Source organism: Pan troglodytes, chromosome 11 (assembly GCF_028858775.2).
Source record: "Pan troglodytes isolate AG18354 chromosome 11, NHGRI_mPanTro3-v2.0_pri, whole genome shotgun sequence".
NCBI classification, from domain to species: domain Eukaryota; kingdom Metazoa; phylum Chordata; class Mammalia; order Primates; family Hominidae; genus Pan; species Pan troglodytes.
In genome coordinates this window covers 26,895,768-26,919,985 of record NC_072409.2, presented here as the reverse complement: position 1 = coordinate 26,919,985, position 24,218 = coordinate 26,895,768, and the positions used below count along the sequence as shown (strand labels likewise).

General features: G+C 43.7%; 2 protein-coding genes across 4 annotated transcripts in view; one reads left to right on the top strand and one right to left on the bottom strand.

The window, feature by feature from the left end:
• The window catches only part of ZNF483 (zinc finger protein 483), a 51,770-nt gene that overhangs the window by 26,529 nt on the left and 1,023 nt on the right, over positions 1 to 24,218 (top strand). Inside the window, exon 6 of one of the 2 annotated variants that reach the window (XM_054658942.2) lies at positions 13,705 to 13,823. The exons of the other annotated variant lie outside the window; for it this stretch is intronic. Within the exon in view, the coding sequence (XP_054514917.1) occupies positions 13,705 to 13,811 (107 nt within the window). The 3' untranslated portion in view covers positions 13,812 to 13,823. The remainder of the gene's footprint in view (positions 1 to 13,704; positions 13,824 to 24,218) is intronic. 2 annotated transcript variants of the gene reach the window in all.
• PTGR1 (prostaglandin reductase 1) overlaps positions 11,133 to 24,218 on the bottom strand; it is a 38,516-nt gene continuing 25,430 nt past the window's right edge. For both annotated transcript variants that reach the window (XM_001148123.6, XM_001148051.7), the window contains exons 8-10: positions 22,883 to 22,991; positions 18,263 to 18,381; positions 11,133 to 11,396 (exon numbers count right to left, since the gene is read on the bottom strand). In XM_001148123.6, the coding sequence (XP_001148123.1) occupies positions 11,286 to 11,396; positions 18,263 to 18,381; positions 22,883 to 22,991 (339 nt within the window). In that variant the 3' untranslated portion in view covers positions 11,133 to 11,285. The remainder of the gene's footprint in view (positions 11,397 to 18,262; positions 18,382 to 22,882; positions 22,992 to 24,218) is intronic.

The window sequence follows — 24,218 nt, the reverse complement described above, 5'->3', positions numbered from 1 at the left end:
GGGATTACAGGTGTGAACCGCCGCACACAACCCCAATTTTTTTTTTATATTTGCATCCACATTAACAAAACTTTTATTAGAAAAATTCATTTAATATCTAGGCAAAATTATATCACTTTCAAAACTATTTCTAAGTAAATTCAGTAACATCAATTCAGTTTATTAGCATCAAATTTGATGAAGCAGTGCATAAATGGAAACAAAACAGTTTATCAATACAACATATCATTCTTCAGATTTTGCTTATTTTTTGCAGCCATTTATTACATTTAAAATTTTGTGCATATTGTCTCATTTGAAAAATATGTGAGTTATTCTGTTTTATTTGTATTATGAAATGTTTCTATTGTAAATAAATTCTTTTACCTGTCTAGCCAGGTCACAAGTTTTTCCCATTTTAGGAGCTTCAAATTTAGCTTGTTCATATGCAGCGTGATATTAGGGAGAAAATGTGAATCACAGTGCTACTTTTTGTCTTTGATTGAATATTTGGTAAGCATTTCTTTTGTTTCAAGGAAATATTGAATTGGATTTTCTAGTACAGGAAATCCTTATAAAATTCTTTTGTAAGTCATCCAAGTAACATTGGTAAAGAAACAAGATCATTAGATACATTGTCTTTTTTTTTCAGAAGTTTCATAAACTGTCAACATTTTATAGCTTTTGTGCATATGTACTGAAGAATTATAACACATGTATCCATGACTCGTTTCTTGGAGTCTGCTTCAGAAAATTGAACACAAATATTTTCAGTATGTATCATGCAATAGAATAAAGCAATGAGGGAAAAGTTATCCTCTTGCTTTAAAATTCCAACATGGATGGTCTTTTGACTTAACTTAGCTGGAGTTCCATCCTTGTGATAGAAACTAACTTTTCTGTCTCTAACTGAAATTCTTTGACAGATGGAAGATTGTCAAAAATATCTGCCATGAGTTTGAGCCTTTAGGCAATGAATTCACATTTCATTGCCTTTACATGAATTGACATTGTAAATTTGGAGGTTCTTTGAGACAGAATATACCCAGAGTTTTCTTTGGGCAGTGTCTTATATCAAACAGTTCATCTAAGGCTAAAGAAAAATACTTGAAATTTTTCAAAATTTGAATTAATTGGTCTTTATTATTAAAATATAAATATTCTATTAGCAAAAATATATTCTGTTCATGTATATCCAAGAGCAAAATTGTTTAATGGTTTCTTTCATTGACGTTTTCAGTTTTCATGAATGTCTTTTAAGGTCTTTTCCTCGTGATTTTCTAAATACGATAAAGTGATAATTTCTTCATCTCTCCATCTAAGGTTCTTTGTAGATGCATGTGTAAGAAGCTATTTTATAGCTTGCCAGGTTTACAAACTCAGACCCTTTTAAAAGTTGTTTAAATTGTTTTGTTAGAAATTTCACTCGCAGTTCATATGAGTAATTTTGTGTATTCTTTTTTGACTTACACTCACTAAATGGTTGCTAAAAATTACATGTCTTAAATATTGTCTTAAGTATTATCTACTATGTATCTTTAACACTTTTGAATAGAACAAACAGCTTTTCCATTTTGCTCTGCTGCAGTAAATTGCAATTGCCATTCATCATTAAATGTGCACTATACTGTCTCTAGTCTTCTTTCTTGACTATGCCAGTTGTAGTACCAGCTTCTGTATCTGCACTGAATTCTGCCTCAGTAATATGCCTTTGTTTAAAATTTAAATATTTTTTCATTTTTTTAACCTAGAAAATAATTATAATGAAAATATTAAGTATCTCATTTTAGGATTCTGATTTACATAGGTATCACTGTAACTTGTGCTGTTTGCATAGGTATACTCTATCTTGTGCTATCTGCATAAAATATCCAAGTAAACACATTGTGATTTTACATCCGTGCATAGAAAAAAAAATCATCTGAACTCAAATCAATCTGTTGATACTGACTAGATTGGTGACGTGTTTATGTGTAACACTAGTGATAATGCACGTTCCTGTACAAGCATTATAATACAACAGTGTCCTATGCAATGCAGTGGTTAAAGTGAATTGTAGTTCTATCAAAATAAAGATACGTTTAGTGGAAAAGTATTTGACTCTGCTTCTGTTTTTAAAATTGTGAAATGTGGCACTGTGTGGATTTCCATTTCTCACTAGCCTCAAGTGACTACCATATTAAGTTGCTCTACGCAATCCTAGCCACAGAGAACCCAACAAATTGGAGTAGCTTAACTGAATGAAAGTTTATTCCCCAGGGGTCTTTCCAGCATTTTGTTGCTTTCCCATATTTTGTAGTCATGCTGTGTGGAGCACATAACTTCCAACGTCCCAGAGGCAGGGAAAGGAAGAACTGGAGCATTGTGCAGTGTTTTTAAGCACTAGCCTAGAAACAGCTGAGAACCACAGGTTTCAAACTCGGTGCCAAGGTTTCCCATTCCACTCTAGAGATCTCACACAGGCTTCCCAGGATATTTTGAAATCTTGAGATTATCACAACTACAACTATTGACATCACAAACTACTACTATTATGTTATTGGAACTAACTACTTAGCAAATGGAATTGATAGTTAATGGGTTTTTTGTTTGTTTGCCTGGGAGCATTGTGGAAAAATGGCCATGGTACTACAGATCCTGTAACTAAGAAACTTTGTGAACCTCTGTCTTAGAAGTCACTTCTACTCTTCCGTTGCCCAGAGATCAATCATATAACCCTAACCTAACTTAAAGGGAGGCTTGAAATACAGCTTTCCCCTCATTGTGGTGAGCACATAGATTATTTCTACCACGGTCTGTTCTTTCGGTCACCAAACTCTTTCTTCCCACACTTAATGCATACAGTAGCCCCCTTATCCATGGGGGATATGCTCCAAGACCCCGAGTGGATGCCTGCAACCTCAGATAGTACCAAACCCTGTATGTTCTATGTTTTGTCAGTCTGATAACCAAGAAGGCTACTAAGTGACTAACAGACAGGTAGTGTAGATGACATGGATATGCTGGACAAAGGGATAATTTGCATCCTAGGAGGCACGGAGCAGGATGGCAAGAGGTTTCATCAGGCTACTCAGAACATACTGGAATTTTTTATTTCTGGAATTTTCTATTTAAAATTTTGGGGCCAAGATTGATTGAGGGTAACTGAAACCACGGAAAGTGAAACTTTGAATAAGGGGAGACCACTGTATTTTACCCAAGGGAGACAATCCAAAGTCTAATCTGCTCAGGGTCTACAACTGAAGTCCAGGGTCTTTGAGTTAGATGCTTTGAGTGTGACCTACTTTTTGCCTTTGGGACCCTAAATGTCAGTGCCTGTTAATTTTTCTTTGAGAAGTGTAATTTCTCCAGAGGTCTGCTCTATAATTTCCCCAGAGAAGGATGTTCTAGTCAGCATGGGGGATATAAGCCTGGCTACCATTACTGGCGAGCAGGCAGAGGCACGCCACATGGTGGGATAGGAGTTGGAGTTCATCCCCTTTTATTCAGACTTCCACTTAGTATCCTGTTTTTAGTCTTCTATCTTATTTCCATCCTCCTCCAGGCCCAGGGTACCCAAGTTAATAGCCTATCAAGTTCTATTTGGTAAAAGATAATGCCTCTCATTTCCTGTGGGAATTGTGGTGAATTGATAATCACCTGGCAAAATAAGGTAGGAGTGGCATTTTGAGCTCAAACTGTTCTGTGCACATTTTCAAACTCTTTTTAGCCTCTGATTTTCTCCCTACTTCCAGAAAACCTGATGCCTCCACCTCCTAAATCTTTCCATATTTCATTAGTACCCCATCAGAAGGCCGTTGTGCTATTTTCTACTGTGCTCTGTTAATAAAATTTTTCCTCTAAACAATATGTGTATTAGTCTGTTCTCACACTGCTATAAGGAACTACCTGAGACTGGGTAATTTATGAAGAAAAGAGGCTTAACTGACTCACAGTTCCGCAGGCTATACAGGAAGCATGGCTGGGAGGCCTTAGGAACTTACAGTCATGGCAGAAGGGCAAAGGGGAAGCAAGCACATCTTCACATGGCAGCAGGGGAGAGCAAAAAGGGGGAAGTGCTACACACTTTTAAACAACCAGATCTCATGAGAACTCACTATCATGAGAACAACAGGAGGGAAATCTGCCACCATGATCCCATCACCTCCCACCAGGTCCCTCCTGCAGCATTGGATACAAACCCTCAACCTTGGCAGTTTCTATGTGGTGTTGGCTTGCAGGTGCAAAGAAGACAAGAGTTGAGGTTTGGGAGTCTCTGCCTAGATTTCAGAGAATGTATGGAAATGCCTGGATGTCAAGGCAGAAGTCTGCTGCAGGAGCACAGCCTTTGTGGAGAACCTCTACTAGGGCAGTGCAGAGGGATAACATGGGGATGGAGCCCCCTACACAGTGGAGCTGTGAGAAGATGGCCACCATCCTCCATACCCCAGAATAGTAGATCCACCAACAGCTTGTGCCATGCACCTGGAAAAGTCACAGGCACTCAACAACAGGCCTTGAGAGCAGCCATGGGAATTGTACCCTGCAGAGTAACAGGGGCAGAGGTGCCCAAGACCTTGGAAGCCCACCCTTTGCATCAGCATGCCCTAGATGTGAGACATGGAGTCAAAGATTATTATGGAGCTATAAGATTTAATGACTGCCCCACCAGGTTTTGGACTTGCATGGGGCCTGTAGCCCCTTTGTCTTCGTCAATCTCTCCTCCTTGGAATGGGAGCATTTACCCAGTGTCTGTACCCCTGTTCTATCTTGGAAGTAACTAACTTGTTTTTGACTTGTGATTTTACAGGCTCATAGGTGGAAGGGACTTGCCTTGTGTCAGAAGAGACTTTGGACTTGGACTTTTGAGTTAATGCTAGAATGAGTTAAGACTTTAAGGGACTGTTGGGAAGGCATGATTAGCTTTGAAATGTGAGAAAGGACATGAGATTTGCGAGGGGCCAGGGTGGAATGATATAGTTTGGCTCTGTGTCCCCACCCAAATCTGCTGTTGAACTATAATCCACAATGCTGCAGGAGGGACCTGGTGGGAGGTGATGGGATCATGGTGGCAGATTTCCCTCCTGTTGTTCTCATGATAGTGAGTTCTCATGAGATCTGGTTGTTTAAAAGTGTGTAGCACTTCCCCCTTTTTGCTCTCCCCTGCTGCCATGTGAAGATGTGCTTGCTTCCCCTTTGCCCTTCTGCCATGATTGTAAGTTTCCTGAGGCCCCCCAGCCATGCTTCCTGTATAGCCTGCGGAACTGAGAGTCAATTAAGCCCAAGCTATACCTTCGCCTGTGATAGCCGTGGCTGGAGCTGGAGCGGCCACAATGCATGGTTCCATGTCCTGACGCTGCACAGAGCAGTGTGACCCTGGGCCTGGCCTGTGAAACCATTTTTTATCTCCTAGGCCTCCAGGCCTTTGATGGAAAGGGCTGCCGCGAAGATCTCTGAAATGCCCTGGAAGCATTTTCCCCATTGTCTTGGCTATTAACATTCAGCTCCTCATGCAGCATTTCCGCAGCCTTCTTGAATTCCTCCCCAGAAAATTGGTTTTTCTTTTCTACCACATGGAATGGCTAACGGGGTGAAACTGCATCTCTACTAAAAATCCAAAAATTAGCCGGGCATCATGGCATGCACCTGTAATCCCAGCTACTTGGGAGGCTGAGGTGGGAGAATTGCTTGAACCCAGGAGGCAGAGGTTGCAGTGAGCCGAGATGGTGCCACTGCACTCCAGTTTGGGCGACAGAGCGAGACTCCATCTCCAGTAAAAAAAAAAAAGATGACTTGAACACATGGAAAGGTACCATGCCGTTGAACAGGAAAACTCATTATCTTTTTTTGTTTTTGTTTTTGTTTTGGAGATGGAGTCTCGCTCTGTCTCTCAGGCTGGAGTGCAATGGCGTGATCTCAGCTCTCTGCAACCTCCGCCTCCCGGGTTCAAGTGATTCTCATGCCTCAGCCTCCCGAGTGGCTGTGCCACCATGCCCTGCTAATTTTTGTATTTTAGTAGAGACGGGGTTTCACTGTGTTGGACAGGCTGGTCTTAACTCCTGGCCTCAAGTGATCCGCCCGCCTCAGCCTCCCTAAGTGCTGGAAATACAGGAGTGAGACATTGCGCCCTGCCCATTTGTCTCATTATGGATGATGTTAACCTTGACCACTTGATTCAGTGGTGGTAGGCTTCTTCACTTTAAACTTCTTCTTTACCCTTGGTAATTAAAAAGTATTCTGTGGTGAAGTATGTTAAAACTATGGAAGTAGGGCTGGGCATGGTGGCTCATGCCTGTAATCCCAGCGCTTTGGGAGGCCAAGGCAGGCAGATCACGAGGTTAAGAGTTCGAGGCCAGCCTGGCCAACATAGTGAAACTCTGTCTCTACTAAAAATACAAAAATTAGCCAGGCATGGTGGTGCGCGCCTGTAGTCCCAGCTACTCAGGAGGCTGAGGCAGGAAAATTGCTTGAACCCGGGAGACGGAGTTTGCACTGAGCCGAGATTGCACCACTGCACTCCAGCCTGAGTGACAGAGCAAAACTCTGTCTCGGAAAAAAAAAACTATGGAAGTACTCCATTCCTCATCAAGTTTTCAGTGTATTCAGGTATTTGTCTCAGTACGGACTCATGGTTTCCCTTTTTAATTCAATGGTATATAATCTGTAATTATCATTATCTACATGGAGCTCAAATTTTCCATGATTTGTCTAGTGGGAGCCCTTTCAAATTGGCTGTGTTCTTTCAACATGACTTCATTATTCTTTGAGCACTTCTTTGATTTATGGTATAAGATGCTCCAGGCTGGGCATGGTGGCACATACCTGTTGTCTCAGCTAGTTGGGAGGTTGAGGTAAGAGGATCTCTTTAGCCTGGGAGTTTGAAGTCAGCCTGGACAACATAGCAAGAATCCTCTTAAAAAAAGAAAACTGAAAATGTTGCAAGCTTATCTTGTATCTTCCCTACCCCAGCCCCAGAACAAGCCATTTCTGGTTCCTTTTAGTAGAGAATAATATATAAAATCCACAATCTGGAATTTAGATAAGTTCATTGGTATTAGAGTGTCACTACTTTCAGGCCCTCTTAGTGGGCAGAGTTACATATATATGTGCACACATACTCATTTATGTGTGTGTCTATGTACATATGATATATACACATATACCTATTTTTTTGTCTCATATACATTAAAATTCATGAGTTCATACCAATACCTCCAATTGCAATCTAACACCACAAGGTTCTTCCCATGTTTGTAACTCCCTTCTCTGACAGAAACTCTGGCTTCCCTTATCTTTAATTTACTTGTTTGATCAAACCTTCTGTATGTAACCATCTTCTATCACCACCACTACCCCCTCTCCTGCAGATGCTCCTCCATTCCTCTCAAGCTCTGACATCCTGCAGCTCCTGGCCCCTACTCTTGCCTCCCCATGTGGTTAGTCTTTCCTTCCCAAAGCCCTGTCTGCTCATGCTGGGCCATGCTGCCAGGTAGAAGCTCCCCTCAGGCTCTGACCTCCCTGCCAAGCTATCCATGCATCAGCACCTCCTCAGCCTCCTTGGGATCCAACCGCCCATACCAGGTCACTCACTCGCACGTGATACCCTCCTACCTCTGCTAGGGATCACATACTTCACACCAGGCCACCCCTTCACATGCACACCTTCCTTACTTTGGGCCCTTAAACTCCATGCCAAGCTGCCCCCAGGCATGATGCCCTCCATACTCTGTGTGGACTTTGACTCCTCACACCAGGCAGCCCTGCGATTGCAATGCCCTTCTCACCCTACTTGGACTCTGACACCCTCAGTCAGGCCCTGCTGCCCCTCCCCTACCCACACGGATGACTTCACTGTTGTTGGGCTCTGATACACCATCTGGGAAACCCTGCTATGACTCAAGCCATGTTCATTTTGCTTGGGCTCCAACTCCCCTCATCAGGCCACAACACACTGCCCAACCCCTCTTTCTTCCTGCTCACCAGTGTCCACACACACACACACACTCACACACACACATATACAACATACATATATAACACACACACACATACAGCACACACACACACAGCGCTGGGCTTTGACTCCCTGTGCCAGGCAGCCAGCCTTGGTGCATGACCTCTTTGCTCTGCTGTGGGGTTCTCCCACCCCAAACCCCAGCAGACAGTCACCTTGCTTGGCTCCTTCTAATGTCTTTAGGATTGAATAGTTTGGTAAGAAAAGAGGACACGGGCAGGGACTTTTTTTTCTCTTATCCCTGTCCTTCAGGCATTCCTTAGTTATCTTCCTTGAAGACAAACCATATTAGAAGTGTATTACATCTTTCCAGAGTTTTTGTACAGACACTCTTCTCCCCATTGTTTCATTGTACTACAATTTATTTAACCCCTTATCTCTATGATGGCAGAATTGATCAATAGAATTGACATCTTTCTGACTGATACTGAATCTTCTGGCCGGGCATGGTGGCTTATGCCTCCCAAAGTGCCTCATCCCAGCACTTTGGGAGGCCTAGGTGGGTGGATCACCTGAGGTCAGGAGGTCGAGACCAGCCTGGCCAACATGGCAATACCCATCACTACTAAAAATACAAAAATCAGGCTGGGCACGGTGGCTCACGCCTGTAATCCCTGCACTTTGTGAGGCCAAGGCGGGTGGATCACGAGGTCAGGAGATCGAGACCATCCTGGCTAACACAGGGCGTCTCTACTAAAAATACAAAAAATTAGCCAGGCGTGGTGGCGGGCGCCTGTAGTCCCAGCTACTCGGGAGGCTGAGGCAGGAGAATCGCGTGAACCCTGGAGGCGGAGGTTGCAGTGAGCCGAGATCAGGCCACTGCACTCCAGCCTGGGTGACAGAGCGAGACTCCATCTCAAAAAAAAAAAAAAAGATTAGCCGGGCATGGTGGCAGGCGCCTGTAATCTCAGCTACTTGGGAGGCTGAGGCAGGAGAAGTGCTTGAACCCGGGAGGCGGAGGTTGCAGTGAGCAGAGATCGTGCTACTGCACGTCAGCCTGGGAGACAGAGACACCATCTCAAAAAAAAAAAAAAAAAAAAAAGGCACCACGCACAGTGGTTCACACGTGTAATCCCAGCACTTTGGGAGGCCGAGGTGGCCGGATCACAAGGTCAGGAGTTCGAGACCAGCCTGACCAACATGATGAAACCCCATCTCTACTAAAAATACAAAAAACTAGCCAGGCATGGTGGCTCATGCCTGTAATCCCAGCTACTCAGGGGGCTGAGGCAGGAGAATCGCTTGAACCCGGGTGGCAGAGGTGGCAGTGAGTGGAGATCGCACCACTGCACTCCAGCCTGGGCAACAGAGTGAGACTCCATCTAAAATATCTATCTATCTATAGATAGATATAGATAGATATAGATATAGATATAGATATATAGATTCTTCCTGTCCAAGAGTAGGTACCTTTCCATATGTTCAAGTCTTCTTTTGTGTTCATCAGTAATGTTGCTTTTGTTGTTGTTTTGTTTTTAATTTTTTTTAGACACAGGGTCTTACTCTGCTGCCCATGCTGGAGTGCAGTGGTACAGTCACAGGTCACTGCAACCTCGGACTCCTGGTCTCAAGTGATCCTCCTGCCTCAGCCTCCCAAGTAGCTGGGACTATAGGCACACACCACGCCCAGCTAATTTGAAAATTTTTTGCAGATACGGGGTATTGTCCAGTCTGGTCTCAAACTCCTGGACTCAAATGATCTCACCTTAGCCTCCCAAAGAGCTGGGATTACAGGTGTGAGCCACTATGCCTGGCCCTTCAGTAATGTTTTAAGTTTTTCTTCATATAAATCTTGCACATTTTTGTAGATGTATAGACATTCCTGTGTGTTATCTTTTGTGCAGCTCTGTGAATGACAGATTCCTTCTTTGGTGTGTTGAATAATTAGACTCATCTGTAGAGGACCAGTATGGACTGGCCCTAAGACCCCTATATGCCTGCAGTGATTATTTCTTCTGGCATAATCACAAACAATAGGGGTGGTAATCTTAAGACTTCAAAATCACTGATATCGGCAGGGAGGTAGCTAACACTTACCTAATATATGCCAGGCATTATGCTGTTGTTGTTTTGTTTTGTTTTGTTTTTTTCTGAGATGGAGTTTTGCTCTTGTTGCCCAGGCTGGAGTGCAATGGCACAATATCAGCTCACTGCAACGTCTGCCTCCTGGGCTCAAGCGATTTTCCTGCCTCAGCCTCTTGAGTAGCTGGGATTACAGGCACCCGCTACCATGCCCAGCTAATTTTTGTATTTTAGTAGAGACAGGGTCTCGCCATGTTGGCCAGGCTGGTCTTGAACTCCTGACCTCGCCTCCGCCTCCAAAAGTGCTGGGATTACAGGCGTGAGCCACCGCGCCCGGCCCATGCTGGTGTTTTAAATAAATGTGTAACATGTATATGAAAGATGTTATTATCCTCACTTTAAAGATGAAAAATCAGAAGTCTAAGGTCACAGAAGCAGTAAACTTTTTTTTTTTTTTTTTTTTTTGAGATAGAGTCTCGCTCTGTCACCCAGGCTGGAGTACAGTGGCGCAATCTCAGCTCACTGAAACTTCCGCCTCCCAGGTTCAAGTGAGTCTCCTGTCTCAGCCTCCCAAGAGGCTGGGATTACAGGCATGTGCCACCACACTCAGCTAATTTTTGTATTTTCAGTAGAGACGGTGTTTCACCATGTTGGTCAGGCTGGTCTTGCACTGCTGACCTCGTGATCTGCCCACCTCAGCCTCCCAAAGTGCTGGAATTACAGGCATGAGCCACCACGCCCGGCTAACTTTTTTTTTAAATTTAATTTAATTTTATTTTCAGTTCCGGGATAATTGTGTGGAATGTGCAGGTTTGTTACATAGGTAAACGTGTGCCATGGTGGTTTGCTTCACCTGTCAACCCATCACCTAGGTATTAGCCCCCGAATGCATTAGCTATTTATCCTGATGCTCTCCCTCCCCCACCCCGGCTTCGACAGGCCCCAGCGTGTGTTGTTCCCCTCCCTATGTCCATGTGTTCTCATTGTTCAGCTCCCACTTATGAATGAAAACATAAAGTGTTTGGAAAATTTTCACACTTCAAAGCCATTATTTTCTACCACAACTCAGAAGAAGCTGTAGTGAACAGTGAGGTGACTGGTTGTTGTTGACTGTGAAACTTCCATCCTCCATCACTAATTACATACCACTTAAATGTATTTTATTAAGTAGCTCAAACTCATTATGAGTACTATTTCTTAGACATTTAAGGTAGTATACATTTTTGCTAAATGGTGAAAAACAAATTAACTAATCATCTAAATGGCCTCCAGATTCCATGTGTCCTCTTTTTCATGCTTTCACTATTGTCTTCCCCAAATTATCTCCTTTCAGCATTCCCATAAATGCAGCTGGCATGTTTTCAAATCCTTCAATGATATATTCCTTGTACTGGATTTTACCCTGTATCAAAGCAACAACAAATTTTAAAACTCAATTTAATATTCTCAATGATATACTGTTCTCATCCTAGCAACAAATTTATCAGGTACATCATTGGAAACCTTGAAAATAAGAGATGGAAGTCCTGTCCTCCATGAACATGAAGTCAAGGTGGGGCAAGATCCACTTGCACAGTACATGTAAAAAAGATTACAAAGTACACCTAAGAAGAAATAACAGGTGTCGGATCATAGTGCGAAATGTCATAAGGCAGTGATTAAGCAATCTCTTTTTCTTTCTTTTTTTTTTTTTTTGAGACAGAGTCTCGCTCTGTTGCCCAGGCTGGAGTGCAGTGCCGCGATCTTGGCTCACTGCAAGCTCCGCCTCCCAGGTTCATGCCATTCTCCTGCCTCAGCCTCCCGACTAGCTGGGACTACAGGTGCTCATCACCATGCCCGGCTAATTGTTTTGTATTTTTAGTAGGGACAGGGCTTCACCGTGTTAGCCAGGATGGTCTTGATCTCCTGACCTCGTGATCTGCCTGCCTCGGCCTCCCAAAGTGCTGGGATTACAGGCGTGAGCCACCGTGCCCAGCGCGATTAAGCAATTTCTAAATAAGATGCATAGTAAAGTTTAGTAACACAATGATCTCAGAGGAGGTGCAAATAGACAGAGAAAAGAGCACCCTTCATTACCTCTGGCCCCTGAAGAGGCAGGTCCTATTCAGGAAATATAAATGGCAGGACAGTCTAATAATCTGTCTCCCCTTTAAGCCAAGGTTCTTTCAACATGTGTTTAACCTTTATCTGGGAGTGTGGGAAGGAAGGGTTCATGTTAGTGAGAAAGGGTCTTCATTTCTCTTTCTACTACAAGGCACAGCCTACTAATGGGAACTAATTTACATTTTCAGATTTTTTTAAGGGGTCTTATATAGAGACCTGAGTTACCTGATACAAGTTTTTCGCTAATGTATTCCAGTGATGGCTTAGCACTCTTCATGGATTTATAGACAAGATTATTTGCTTGAAGTCAGTCAATTACAAAGTAGGGAAGCTGAGATTTAAACTTTTATTATTATTATTATTATTATTATTATTATTATTCTGAGACAGGGTCTCACTCTGTCACCTAGGTTTGAGTGCAGTGGCACAATCATAGCTCACTGCAGTCTCAACCTCCTGGGCTCCAGTGATCCTTCTGCCTCAGCCTCCTGAGTAGCTGGGACTACAGGGATGTGCCACCATGCCCAGCTAATTTTTTTAGTTTTTGTAGAGACGGGGTCTTGCTAGGTTGCCCAGGTTGGTCTCAAAGGCCTAGGCTCAAGTGATCCGCCCACCTCAGCCTCCCAAAGTGCTAGGATTACAGGCGTGAGCCACTGCGCCTGGCTGAGATTTGAACTTTTGACTTGAAAGCCCCAACTCATTCTTATTCTTGAAGAAGCAAGGAATCTGGATAGGGTGGAAAGGTAGAATCCAGTTCAGAGGTTATAAATAGAGAACGAATACTGTTATGGACTGAATTGTATGCCCCCAATCCAAATCCATATGTTTAAGTCCTAATCACCAGTGCCTGACAATGGGACTATATTTGGAGATAGGGCTTTTTAAAAAAAGGTAATTAAGAGGCCGGGCGCAGTGGCTCATGTCTGTAATCCCAGCACTTTGGGAGGCTGAGGCGGGTGGATCACCTGAGGTCAGGAGTTCGAGACCAGCCTGGCCAACATGGCGAAACCCCGTCTCTACTAAAAATACGAAAATTAGCCAGGCGTGGTGGCATGTACCTGTAATCCCAGCTAGTCAGGAGGCTGAGGCAGAAGAATCACATGAACCCGGCAGGCGGAGGTTGCAGTGAACGGAGATCGCACCATTGCACCCCAGCCTGGGCAACAAGAGCAAAACTCCATCTCAAAAATAAAAGTACTTAAGGTAAAACAAAGTCACACAGGTGGGCCTTAATCAATATGACTGGTGTGCTTATAAGGAGGTTAGGACATAGACACACAGAGAGAAGGCCACGTGAAGATGCAGGGAAAAGGAAGCCATCTACAAGTCGAAAAGAGAGAGGCCTCCAAAGAAACAACCCTGCTGACACCTTGATCTTAGACTTCTAGCCTCCAGAACTGTGAGAAAATAAGTTTGTTGTTTAAGCCACCCAGTCTGTGGTACTCTATTTTGGTAGACCTAACAAACTAATACAAATACTAATGTAAAATGTTAATAATAGGGGAAATTAGGGTATAGGATGCAGGGTATATGGGAGCTCTCTGTACTATCTTCCCAATTTTCCTATAAATCTAAAACTTCTATTTTTATTTTTGTTTTTGAGACAGGGTCTTGCTCTATTGCCAAGGCTGGAGGACAGTGGCGCATTCAGAGTTCACTGCAGCCCTTGAACTCTTGGACTCAGGTGATCCTCCCACCTCAGCCTCCCGAGTAGCTGGGACTACAGGTATGCACCACTGCACCCAGCTAATTTTTTAACTTTTTGTTTTTTGTAGAGTCTCATTATGTTGCCAGGGCTGGTCTTGGACTCCTGGGCTCAAGCAGTCCTCCTGCCTCACCCTCCTAAAGTGCTGGGATTATAGCTATGAGCCACCGCACCCAGCCTAAAACTTTTCTAAAATAAAAAGTGAATTTTAAAAAATAGGGAATGAGATTAAAAAGGGAGTATGTGAAAGAAATTAGGCCAACTCACGACTTAAAACCCACTAGGGCTGGGTGCGGTGGCTCACACGTATAATTCGAGCACTTTGTGAGGCCGAGGCAGGAGAATCACTTGAGGTCAGGAGTTCAAGACAAGCCTGGCTAACATCGTGAAACCCCGTCTCTACTAAAAATAGCCGAGAATGGTGGCGGGCACCTGTAATCCCAGCTACTTGGGAGGCTGAAGTGGGAGAATCACTCGAACCCAGCAAGTAGAGGTTGCAGTGAGCTGAGATCGTGCCACTGCACTCCAGCCTGGGCAACAGAGTGAGACTCCATGTCAAAATAAATAAATAAATAAATAAATAAATAAATAAACACCTAACTAACTATGATCAGCTTCACTTTGTTAGAGGGAAGCACTGGGGACACCAGCACAGTGGTTTCCTGTTGTCAACTGTGATCACGGATGGGCTACATTAGATTTCACCAACTGGGACAACTTAGATTCAGCTCCCTGGAGACAGCCCAGCCCGGCACTGCAAGTGCTATACTGGGAAGAGTGCCAAGCTCCAGTGGCTGCTGGAGGAGCAATCTATTCTTTGGAATTGGAAAATGATCATTGGCCAGGGATTAGGAAACATGATGTCATTTTTCCCCTGTAAAACTAAAATAATGCAACTTGATTGTTCAGATTTCTGTTGACTAAAACTTACATGGTGTAAGGTTTGAAAATTATCACAGCACAGGACTAAGGGATTGTCTTATTTGCTACTTGGGACCTGGAAGAGCTGTGGCACATGTATGCACCCCTCTAACATGCATTTATTCAGCAATATTTATTCAGTGCCTACATTGCTTCATATACTATTCTGGGGGCTGGAGATACACCAGAAAGCAAAATGTATGAATATGCTGTCTTCATGGAGGTTACATCCTCAAGAAGGGAGATGTGCAATAAATATAAATGATAAGTAAATTATAGTATATATTATGTTAAAAGATGATTAATTGCTATGGATAAAAGTAGGATAGGAGCCTGGGCAACATGGTGAAAGCCCTTCTCTATGAAAAACACAAAAAAACTAGCCAGGTGTGGTGGCACATGACTGTTGTCCCAGCTACTCAGGAGGTTGAGGTGGGAGAATCCCCTGAGCCTGGGTCAAGGCTGTGGTGAGCCATGATCACAGCACTGCACTCCAGCCTGGGTGTCTGAGACCCTGTCTCAAAAAAAAAAAAAACAAAAAAAGTGGGGGCGTGTGGGATATGGAGGATCAAGAATGAAGAGGGAATGCAACTTAAAATAGGGCCATTTAAAAACTTGCCTCACCCAGAAGGCACTTTTTTTTTTGTTTTTTTGAGATGGAGTTGTACTCTGTCACTGTGCTGGAGTGCAGTGGCACGATCTTGACTCACTGCAACCTCCGCCTCCCAGGTTCAAGCGATTCTCCTGCCTCAGCCTCCCAAGTAGCTGGGACTATAGGTGCACGCCACCATGCCCAGCTAATTTTTGTATTTTTAGTAGAGACAGGGTTTCACCGTGTTGGTCAGATGGTCTCGATCTCTTGACCTTGTGATCCACCTGCCTTGGCCTCCCAAAGTGCTGGGATTACAAGTGTGAGCCACCGTGCCAGTCCAGATGGCACTTTTTAGCAAAGGCTTGCAGGACGTGAGAGAATTCAGCAAGCAGTTACAGAGGGGTGGAGGAGACTGGGCCAAGTAAATAAGGGGATGAATACTAAGAAATGAAATCAGAGAGATATCAGGGGTCAGATTTTGTGTAAGCTTACTGAATATTAGCACTTTGGTTTACTTTAAGTGAAATGCAGAGCTTTGCATGGTTTGGATCATAAGAACGGCAGGATTTGATTTGTGCCTTAACAGATCGCTATGGCCACCACATTGGGAATTGTCTATAGGGATGCAAAGACGGGAGGCCAGGTAGAGTCCACTACTGTTGCGGGAAGTCAGGGACCCCAAACGGAGGGACTGGCTGGAGCCATGGCAGAGGAACATAAATTGTGAAGATTTCATTTTAATATGGACATTTTATCAGTTCCCAAATTAATACTTTTATAATTTCTTACGCCTGTCTTACTTTAATCTCTTAATCCTGTTATCTTTGTAAGCTGAGGATGTATGTCACCTCAGGACCACTGTGATAATTGTGTTAACTGTACAAATTCATTGTAAAACATGTATTTGAACAATATGAAATCAGTGCACCTTGAAAAAGAACAGAATAACAGCGATTTCCACGGAACAAGGGAAGACAACCATAAGGTCTAACTGCCTGCGGGGTTGGGAAAAACACAGCCATATTTTTCTTGTTGCAGAGAGCCTATCAATGGATGTGCAAGTAGGGAAGATATTGCTAAATTCTTTTCCTAGCAAGGAATATTAATAATTAATACCCTGGGGAAGGAATGCATTCCTGGGGGAGGTCTATAAATGGCTGCTCTGGGAGTGTCTGTCTTACGCATTTGAGAGAAGCACTGAAATACGCCCTGATCTCCTGCAGTACCCTCAGGCTTATTAGGGTGGGGGAAAAACTCCGCCCTGGTAAATTTGTGGTCAGACTGGTTCTCTGCTTTTGAACCCTGTTTTCTGTTGTTGAAGATGTTTACCAAGACAATACGTGCACAGTGAACATAGACCCTTATCAGTAATTCTGATTTTGCCCTTGTCCTGTTTCCTCAGAAGCATGTGATCTTTGTTCTGCCTTTTGCCCTTTGAAGCATGTGATCTTTGTGACCTACTCCCTGTTCGTACACCCCCTCCCCTTTTAAAATCCTTAATAAAAACTTGCTGGTTTTGTGGCTCAGGTGGGTATCACAGTCCTACCGATATGTGGTGTCGCCCCCAGCAGCCCAGCTGTAAAATTCCTCTCTTTGTACTCTTTCTCTTTATTTCTCAGCCAGCCAACACTTATGAAAAATAGAAAGAACCTATGTTGAAATATTGGGGGCAGGTTCCCCTGATACACTACAAGCATCCAGGCTAGAAGGCATGGTGCCTGGACCAGGGTGGTAGCAGGGAGGTGGGAGAAGTGTTCAGATTCTGTATATATTTTGAAGATAGAACCACCAGAATCTCCTTAGAGATTAGACATGGGTACGACAGAAAGACATCAAAGATGACCAAGGCTTTTGGATTGAGAAACTAGAAGTATAGAATTGTTATAACTGAGATAGTAAAGTCTGAATATGGAGCATGTTGAGCAGGAAAGATCAAAATATATTTCGTTTTCAAGATGTTATGTCAGAGATGTGTATCAGGCATCCAGGTGGACATACTAGCCTAGAGTTAAGAGGAGAGCCAGGCTGGAGATAGAGATGGGAACTCCCAGCATACTGAGCCCAGACGAGCTAACTAAGGGATAGCTCAAGCGTAGATAGAGAAGAGCAAAGTCCCAGTGACCATGACCTGGGGCACTCTAATATTAATTTGGAGTAAAGAAAAGCTAGCAAGAGTCTGAGGAGGACCAATCAGTGAGGAAAACCAAGAGTTAAGGGAAGCAAAGGGAAGAAAGCATATCAAGGAGAGAATGATCACTATGAAATATTTCCCATAGCCAAGTGAGGCTAAGAATCAACCAGTGGATTTCACTATGTAAGGGTCCCCTGTGACCTTGACAAAAGTTAATTTTGGCCAGGTGCGGTGGCTCACACCTGTAACCCCAGCACTTTGGGAGGCTGAGGCGGGCGCATCACTTGAGACCAGCCTGGCCAACATGACGAAAACCTGTCTCTACTAAAAATACAAAAAATTAGCTGGGCGTGGTGGTACACACCTGTAGTCCTAGCTACTCGGGAGGCTGAGGCATGAGAATTGCTGGAACCCAGGAGGCGGAGGTTGCCGTGAGCTGAGATTGTGCCACTGCACTCCAGCCTGAGCAACAGAGTGAGACTCTGAAAAGCCTCATATGTGGGTTTAAGGAAGAATGGAAAGAGAGGAATGGCAGACAGTGAGTGTAGACAGCACTTCCAGGTATTTTGTTATAAAAGGAAGAGAAGGGAAATGGACCTGCATTTGCAGTGGAAATGAACTTTAGAGAGGGTTGTTTTGTTTTCCTTTCAAAGATGGGAAAAGTAAGAATATTTATACTCTAAGCACAATGACCCAATAGGGAAAAACTGACGATGCGGCAGAGATGGGGAAGAATTGGTGGAACAAAAGCCTTGAGAGGCAAAAGGGAGTGTGACCTAGTGTACAATTGGAAGGGGTGGCTCCGGAGCTCCTTACCTCTAAGACCCATTTCAGCAAGTCCTTCAGAGCTTTTTGGCGGGCATCTCCTTGCCAGCGGTAGACGACAAAAGCTTCTATGCGAAGCTCCTGATAGATAACAATCTCTGGGGGTGGGCCTGTGAAGAGAAGGGCACATTTGGGTGGCAGGATCCAGGGAGGTGCCCATGGTGAAACAAGCAGTACAGGTCACTGTCACTGTGCTTGGTGCTGGGAGTTTTTTGGTGCTTCTCCCCTTCCATTTCCTCACTCCTTTCTGATCCACGGGACTGCTGGCCAATCAACATGCACTCTGCAGCCAGGCAGAATAATGGCCCCAAAGATGTTCATATCCAAAAACCCCAGAACCTGTTCCTTACATGGACTTTGCAGATATGATTAAGAAGCTTGGGGGTGGCGCGGTGGCTCACACCTGTAATCGCAGCACTTTGGGAGGCCAAGGCGGGCAGATCACAAGGTCAGGAGTTCGAGACCAGCCTGGCCAACATAGTGAAACCCCCGTCTCTTCTAAAAATTAAAAAAAAAAAAAAAAAATTAGCTGGGCATGGTGGCAGGTGCCTATAGTCCCAGCTACTTGGGAGGCTGAGGCAGGAGAATGCTTGAACCCGACAGGTGTAGGTTGCAGTGAGCTAAGATCGTGCCACCGCACTCCAGTCTGGGTGACAGAATGAGACTCTGCCTCAAAAAAATAAAAAGAAAAAAAGAACCTTGAGATGGGAATATTATTCTCCACTATAAAGATGGACCCAATATAACAGCAAAGGTCTTCGTAAGGGAATGAGGGATATAGGAAAGTTACAGTCAGGGACAGAATATGGGGTGACAGAAGCAGAGATGAGAGAGAGGAGGAGGAGGAAGAGCCTATGCCCCTGGCTTTGAGGACAGAGGAAGGGGCCACATGCCAAGAAATACAGGCAGCTGCTAGAAGCTTGAAAAGGCAAGGAAGCAGATTCTCCTCTAGCATCTTCAGAAGGAATGCAGCCCTGCCAACCCATTTTACTTTTAACCTCTAGACCTACAAGAATAAGTGTGTGGGGTCGGGTGCGTGGCTCATGCCTATAATCCAGCATTTTGGGAGGCCAAGGCAGGCAGATCACTTGAGGTCAGGGGTTTGAGAGCAGCCTGGCCAACATGGTGAAACCCTGTCTCTACTAAAAATACAAAAATTAGCTGGGCATGGTGGCACATGCCTGTAATCCCAGCTACTCAGGAGGCTGAGGCAGGAGAATCGCTTGAAGTCGGAAGGGGACTGCAGTGAGCTGAGATTGCACCACTTCACTCCAGCCTGGGTGACAGAGCGAGACTCGGTTTCAAAAAGAAAAAAAGTAAACAAACAAAAGAATAAACATGTGGTTGTTTTTGTGTCTGTGTGTTTTGTGGTTGTCGTTTTTAATTTGAGACAGGGTCTGGCTCTGTTTCCCCAGGCTGGAGTAAAGTGGTGCCATCACTGCTCAATGCAGCCTTGACCTCTTGGCTCAAGTGATCTTCCCACCTCCGCCCTGCAAGTAGCTGGGACTATAGGTGCATGCCACCACACCTGGCTAATTTTTTTTAGTTTTTGTTTGTTTGTTTGTTTTTTCTGTCAGAGATGAGGTCTCACTCTATTGCCCTGGTTTGAAACTCCTGGGTCAAGCGATCCTCCTGCCTTGGCCTCCCAAAATATTGGGATTACAGGCATAAGCCACTGCGCCTGGCTAAGAATTTGTATTTCTAACAAGCTCCCAGGAGATGGTGATGCTGCTGGTCCTTGGCCCACACTTTGAAAACCAGCACCCCAGAAAAAGCACACAGCTCTCCTGCAGCCTGTAAAGAAGATACTACCCTTCTGTGTGTAAGGAAGAAAAAGTTTTTTGGTTGCCTGGTTGATTTTCCCAAGTGTCCTAATTGACTAGAAACTGACAGAATGACACCTCAGCATAGGCTTTCAAGTTCCAGGAAGTCAGGCGAAGATGCCTGGTGTGCTAAGACGAGTGGTGGAATCTAGCTTCAGCATCTTTGACCACTGGCACCACTCAGCCTAAAGTTCCCACTGATTACTTTGAGGAAAGTAACATTAGCAGTTGGAAATATGAAGCTTCGTCCTGAACCAAAAGAAACTAATGCAAGAGAATGAGACAGAAAGAGTGCTTCTTCAGAAGACCCACATCAACTATTCTTTGTGAGTTAGGGATTGGAACTCTCATTTCCTCATCTTAAATGAAAGTGGGATGGGCATGGTGGCTCATGCCTGTAATCCCAGCACTTTGGAAGACTGAAGGGAGCGGATCACGAGGTCAGGAAATCAAGACCATCCTAACACAGTGAAACCCCGTCTCTACTAAAAATAAAAAAAATTAGTCAGGCGTGACGATTTGTGCCTGTAATCCCAGCTACTCAGGAGGCTAAGGCAGGAGAATCGCTTGAACCGGGGAGGCAGAGGTTGCAGTGAGCCGAGATCGTGCCACTGCACTCCAGCCTGGGCGACAGAGTGAGACTCTGTCTCAAAACAAAACAAAAAACAATAGCCAGGTATGGTGGCACATGTCTGTAGTCTCAGCTACTCGGGAGGCTGAGGTGGGAGGATCACTTGAGCCCAGAAGGTGGAGGCTGCAGTGAGCCATGATTGCGCCACTGCACTCCAGCCTGGGCAACAAAGCGAGACCCTGTCTCAAAAAAAAAAAAAAAAAAAATTTAAAAAATTTAAAAAAAATCTCCAGTCTGGGAAACAGAGCAAGACCTTGTCTCAAAACAAACAAACAAACAAACAAAAAAGCAAAATGAAAGTGAAATGCTGTTTCTGGATTTGTGCGTGTTGATGAGAATGTTGGTTTTTGTTTTTTTACTGAGAGCAAAAAAGCATATGTAGCATTAAACCTGGAGGAAATCATTGCTTGCCTCTGAGCTATCCTAACAGTGGAATATGTTAGAATTTCTGGGGCTCTGTGGCAGGGCAGAATTCCATCTGATTAAAATGTAACGGACAAGGCCAGCTGACATCTCAAAGTCCTGTCTGAGCAGCTGAGCTTCCAAAGACTAATTGCTAAAAAGACTAGATCGAGTTACTGTATCCAAAATATTTGGCTATTCCTAATCGGACTGTGGTTAAGAAAAGGCCTCCTGCAGCTTTGCTCAGTTGTCAGGCAGGCAATTGCCCATGCTTAGCACCAGTTAGAAAATTATAAGGGGAAAAAAAAGTCCCTAACAATAAGATTGCCAAGTAAATCTGGAGTTTCCTTCTTGGTAATGATTTTGATTTTTCACAACCTGAGAGGGAATCTACAAGTTGCCCTTTGTCAGCCCCTTCCTTTCTAGCCCCCCCATCTCCATACAGTTGTGTGGTGGTTAACCAGTGGGGCTATAAGGTTTCATTCCCATTAGTCAAGCTCATCATAGAATAAATAACCATTGATTTATGGTTGCCTGGATCCTGATTAGAGTCTGGAAGATTCCTTTTTTTCCTACTTTCTCGTACTTTCTCCTTTTTTGGGGGGGTACCATAGGTAATTTGTGATCTCTCTTAATAGCACAGAATCACTGTAGCAGAAACAGACTCTGTATGAGGAGCTTAGAAGACTGGTCTTTGTTTTGAGTCTGTTGCCAATAGGAGTTAAAGAGTCTCTGGTCCTCTTGGCCATTCATCTCCACACCCGTAAAATGAGAGGCCTGTACAAGGCATCTCACAGGACTGGGATTTAATGAATATGGTTCTCTGGTTGATACTGCTTTTGGACCTCAGAGTGTGGAGTGGGAGGGATGTGGTTTCAGCATAAGAGAGTAGGGAGTGGGGAATGGAGCGCATGGCAGGGCACCAGAGAAATAAAACAAGGACAATCAAGGAATGGAGGGAAGCTGCTGCTCCCTTCCCTTTTAGTGGCAATTGTCAGCCTGCTGAGGCCAAGATGCCCTACTGCTCCAAGAAGCACTGCCCAAGATTTCTGAAGGGCATGGCAGTCTGCTCTTCCCTTCACCCACAGCAAGTCACACTTTATTCCTCTCGCACCTCCAGCAATGTCTCTAATATCCAGAGGAACCTGAATATTTTACCAGCCAGACCAAGGTGTTCTGTTTCTAAATCAAATCATCACTGTCTTTTTACAATTTTGCATTAAATGATAGGTAAAAACTAAAACTTTTAATAACTGTTTCTTTTATATTTGTAGATCCTGCTGTTTCTCTACATAAAAATCTAATATAAGCTGATTTAGCACAAAATATGTGAAATTATATATATTTTTATTTCTTTTGTTATTGTTTTTGTTATTATTATTATTTTGAGACAGGCTGTCACTTTGTCACCCAGGCTGGAGTGCAGTGGCAGGAACACAACTCACTGCAGCCTCGCCTCCCAGGCTCAAGCAATCCTCCCACTTCAGCCTCTTGAGTAGCTGGGACTACAGGTGTACACCACCACACCCAGCTTATTTTTGTATTTTTTGTAGAGACGGCATTTTGCCGTGTTGCCCAGGATGGTCTCAAACTCCTGAGCACTCACAAAGTGACTCTGTCTTAAAAAAAAAAAAAAAAAAAAGAATATATGAAAATCTTTCTAATAATTTCAGAGTCACTGGCCTATGGCATATCTGTGAATTTTCTCCTTGTCCAGCCTTGTGACATATGGGATCGTGTGCACGCGCTCATTACCTGGGGGAAGTGGGCCGGTTCTGTTATATGTAGAGATGGCTCCACATATGGCAATCCTTCCAAATTTCTTCATCTGGCCGATAACAGTGTTTGAAAACTCTCCACCTACCTAAACAGATAGCAAAGACAAAACGTTAAATAATCTAAATACTAGAGATTCAGGAGAATCATTAAGTCACAAGCATTATTTTACAATACCTGTTTTAGCAGCAACAAAACTGACTGAATTAGCCCAACAGTGCAGAAGACTGCAGTTAGAAAAAGACATTAGAAACAGGCATTTTCGGCCGGGCACGGTGGCTTACACCTGTAATCCCAACACTTTGGAAGGTTGAGGTGGGTGGATCACCTGAGGTCAGGGGTTCCAGACCAGCCTGGCCAACATGGTAAAACCCTGTCTCTACTAAAGATACAAAAAATTAGAAGGGCATGGTGGTGGGCACCCATAATCCCAGCTACTTGGGAGGCTGAGGCAGGAGAACTGCTTGAACCCAGGAGGCGGAGGTTGCATTGAGCTGAGATCACACTACTGCACTCCAGCCTGGGCAAGAGAGCAAGACTCCATCTCAAGAAAAAAAGAAAAATAAATAAACAGGCTTTTTCATTTGATTCTAAGACCATACCTTTTATAACTTATACATTTTCCTTTATTATATATTGAGGTTCTCTGATCAGTCCAATAACCTCATTGTCTTATAATTTAAAGGTATGGAAAAATACTCAAAAGGTGTATAGAGAACAAAGTTGGAAGACTGGCACTTTTCAATTTCAAAACTTAATACAAAGCTAAATTAATTAAGATAGTGTGAGAGTAGAAATACAGATCAATGGAACTGAATCACGAGTCCAAAAATGAACCCTTACATTTAGGATCAATTGGTTTTCTACAGAAGTGCTAAAGCAGTTCAATAGAGGAAAAATAGTCCTTTCAATAAACGTGCCGAACAACTGGATTTCCACATGGAAAATAATGCAATTGGGCCTCTTCCTTATACTACACACAAAAATTAACTTAAAATGCATCGTAGACCTGAATGTAAGAGCTAAAACTATAAAACTCTTAGAAGAAAACACAGGAATAAATCTTCATGACCCTGAGAAAGGAAAAGCCTTCTTAGACATGACACCAAAAGCTCAAGGAACAAAAGAAAAATAGATTAATTGGGCTTCATCAAAATTTAAAACTTTCATGCTTCAAAGAATACCATCAAGAAAGTGAAAGCCAGCCTGGGCAACATAGTGAGACTCCATCTCTACAAAAAAATAAATACATAAAAATTAGCTGGGTATGATGGAGCATGTCTGTGGTCCCAGCTACTTGGGAGGCTGAGGCAAG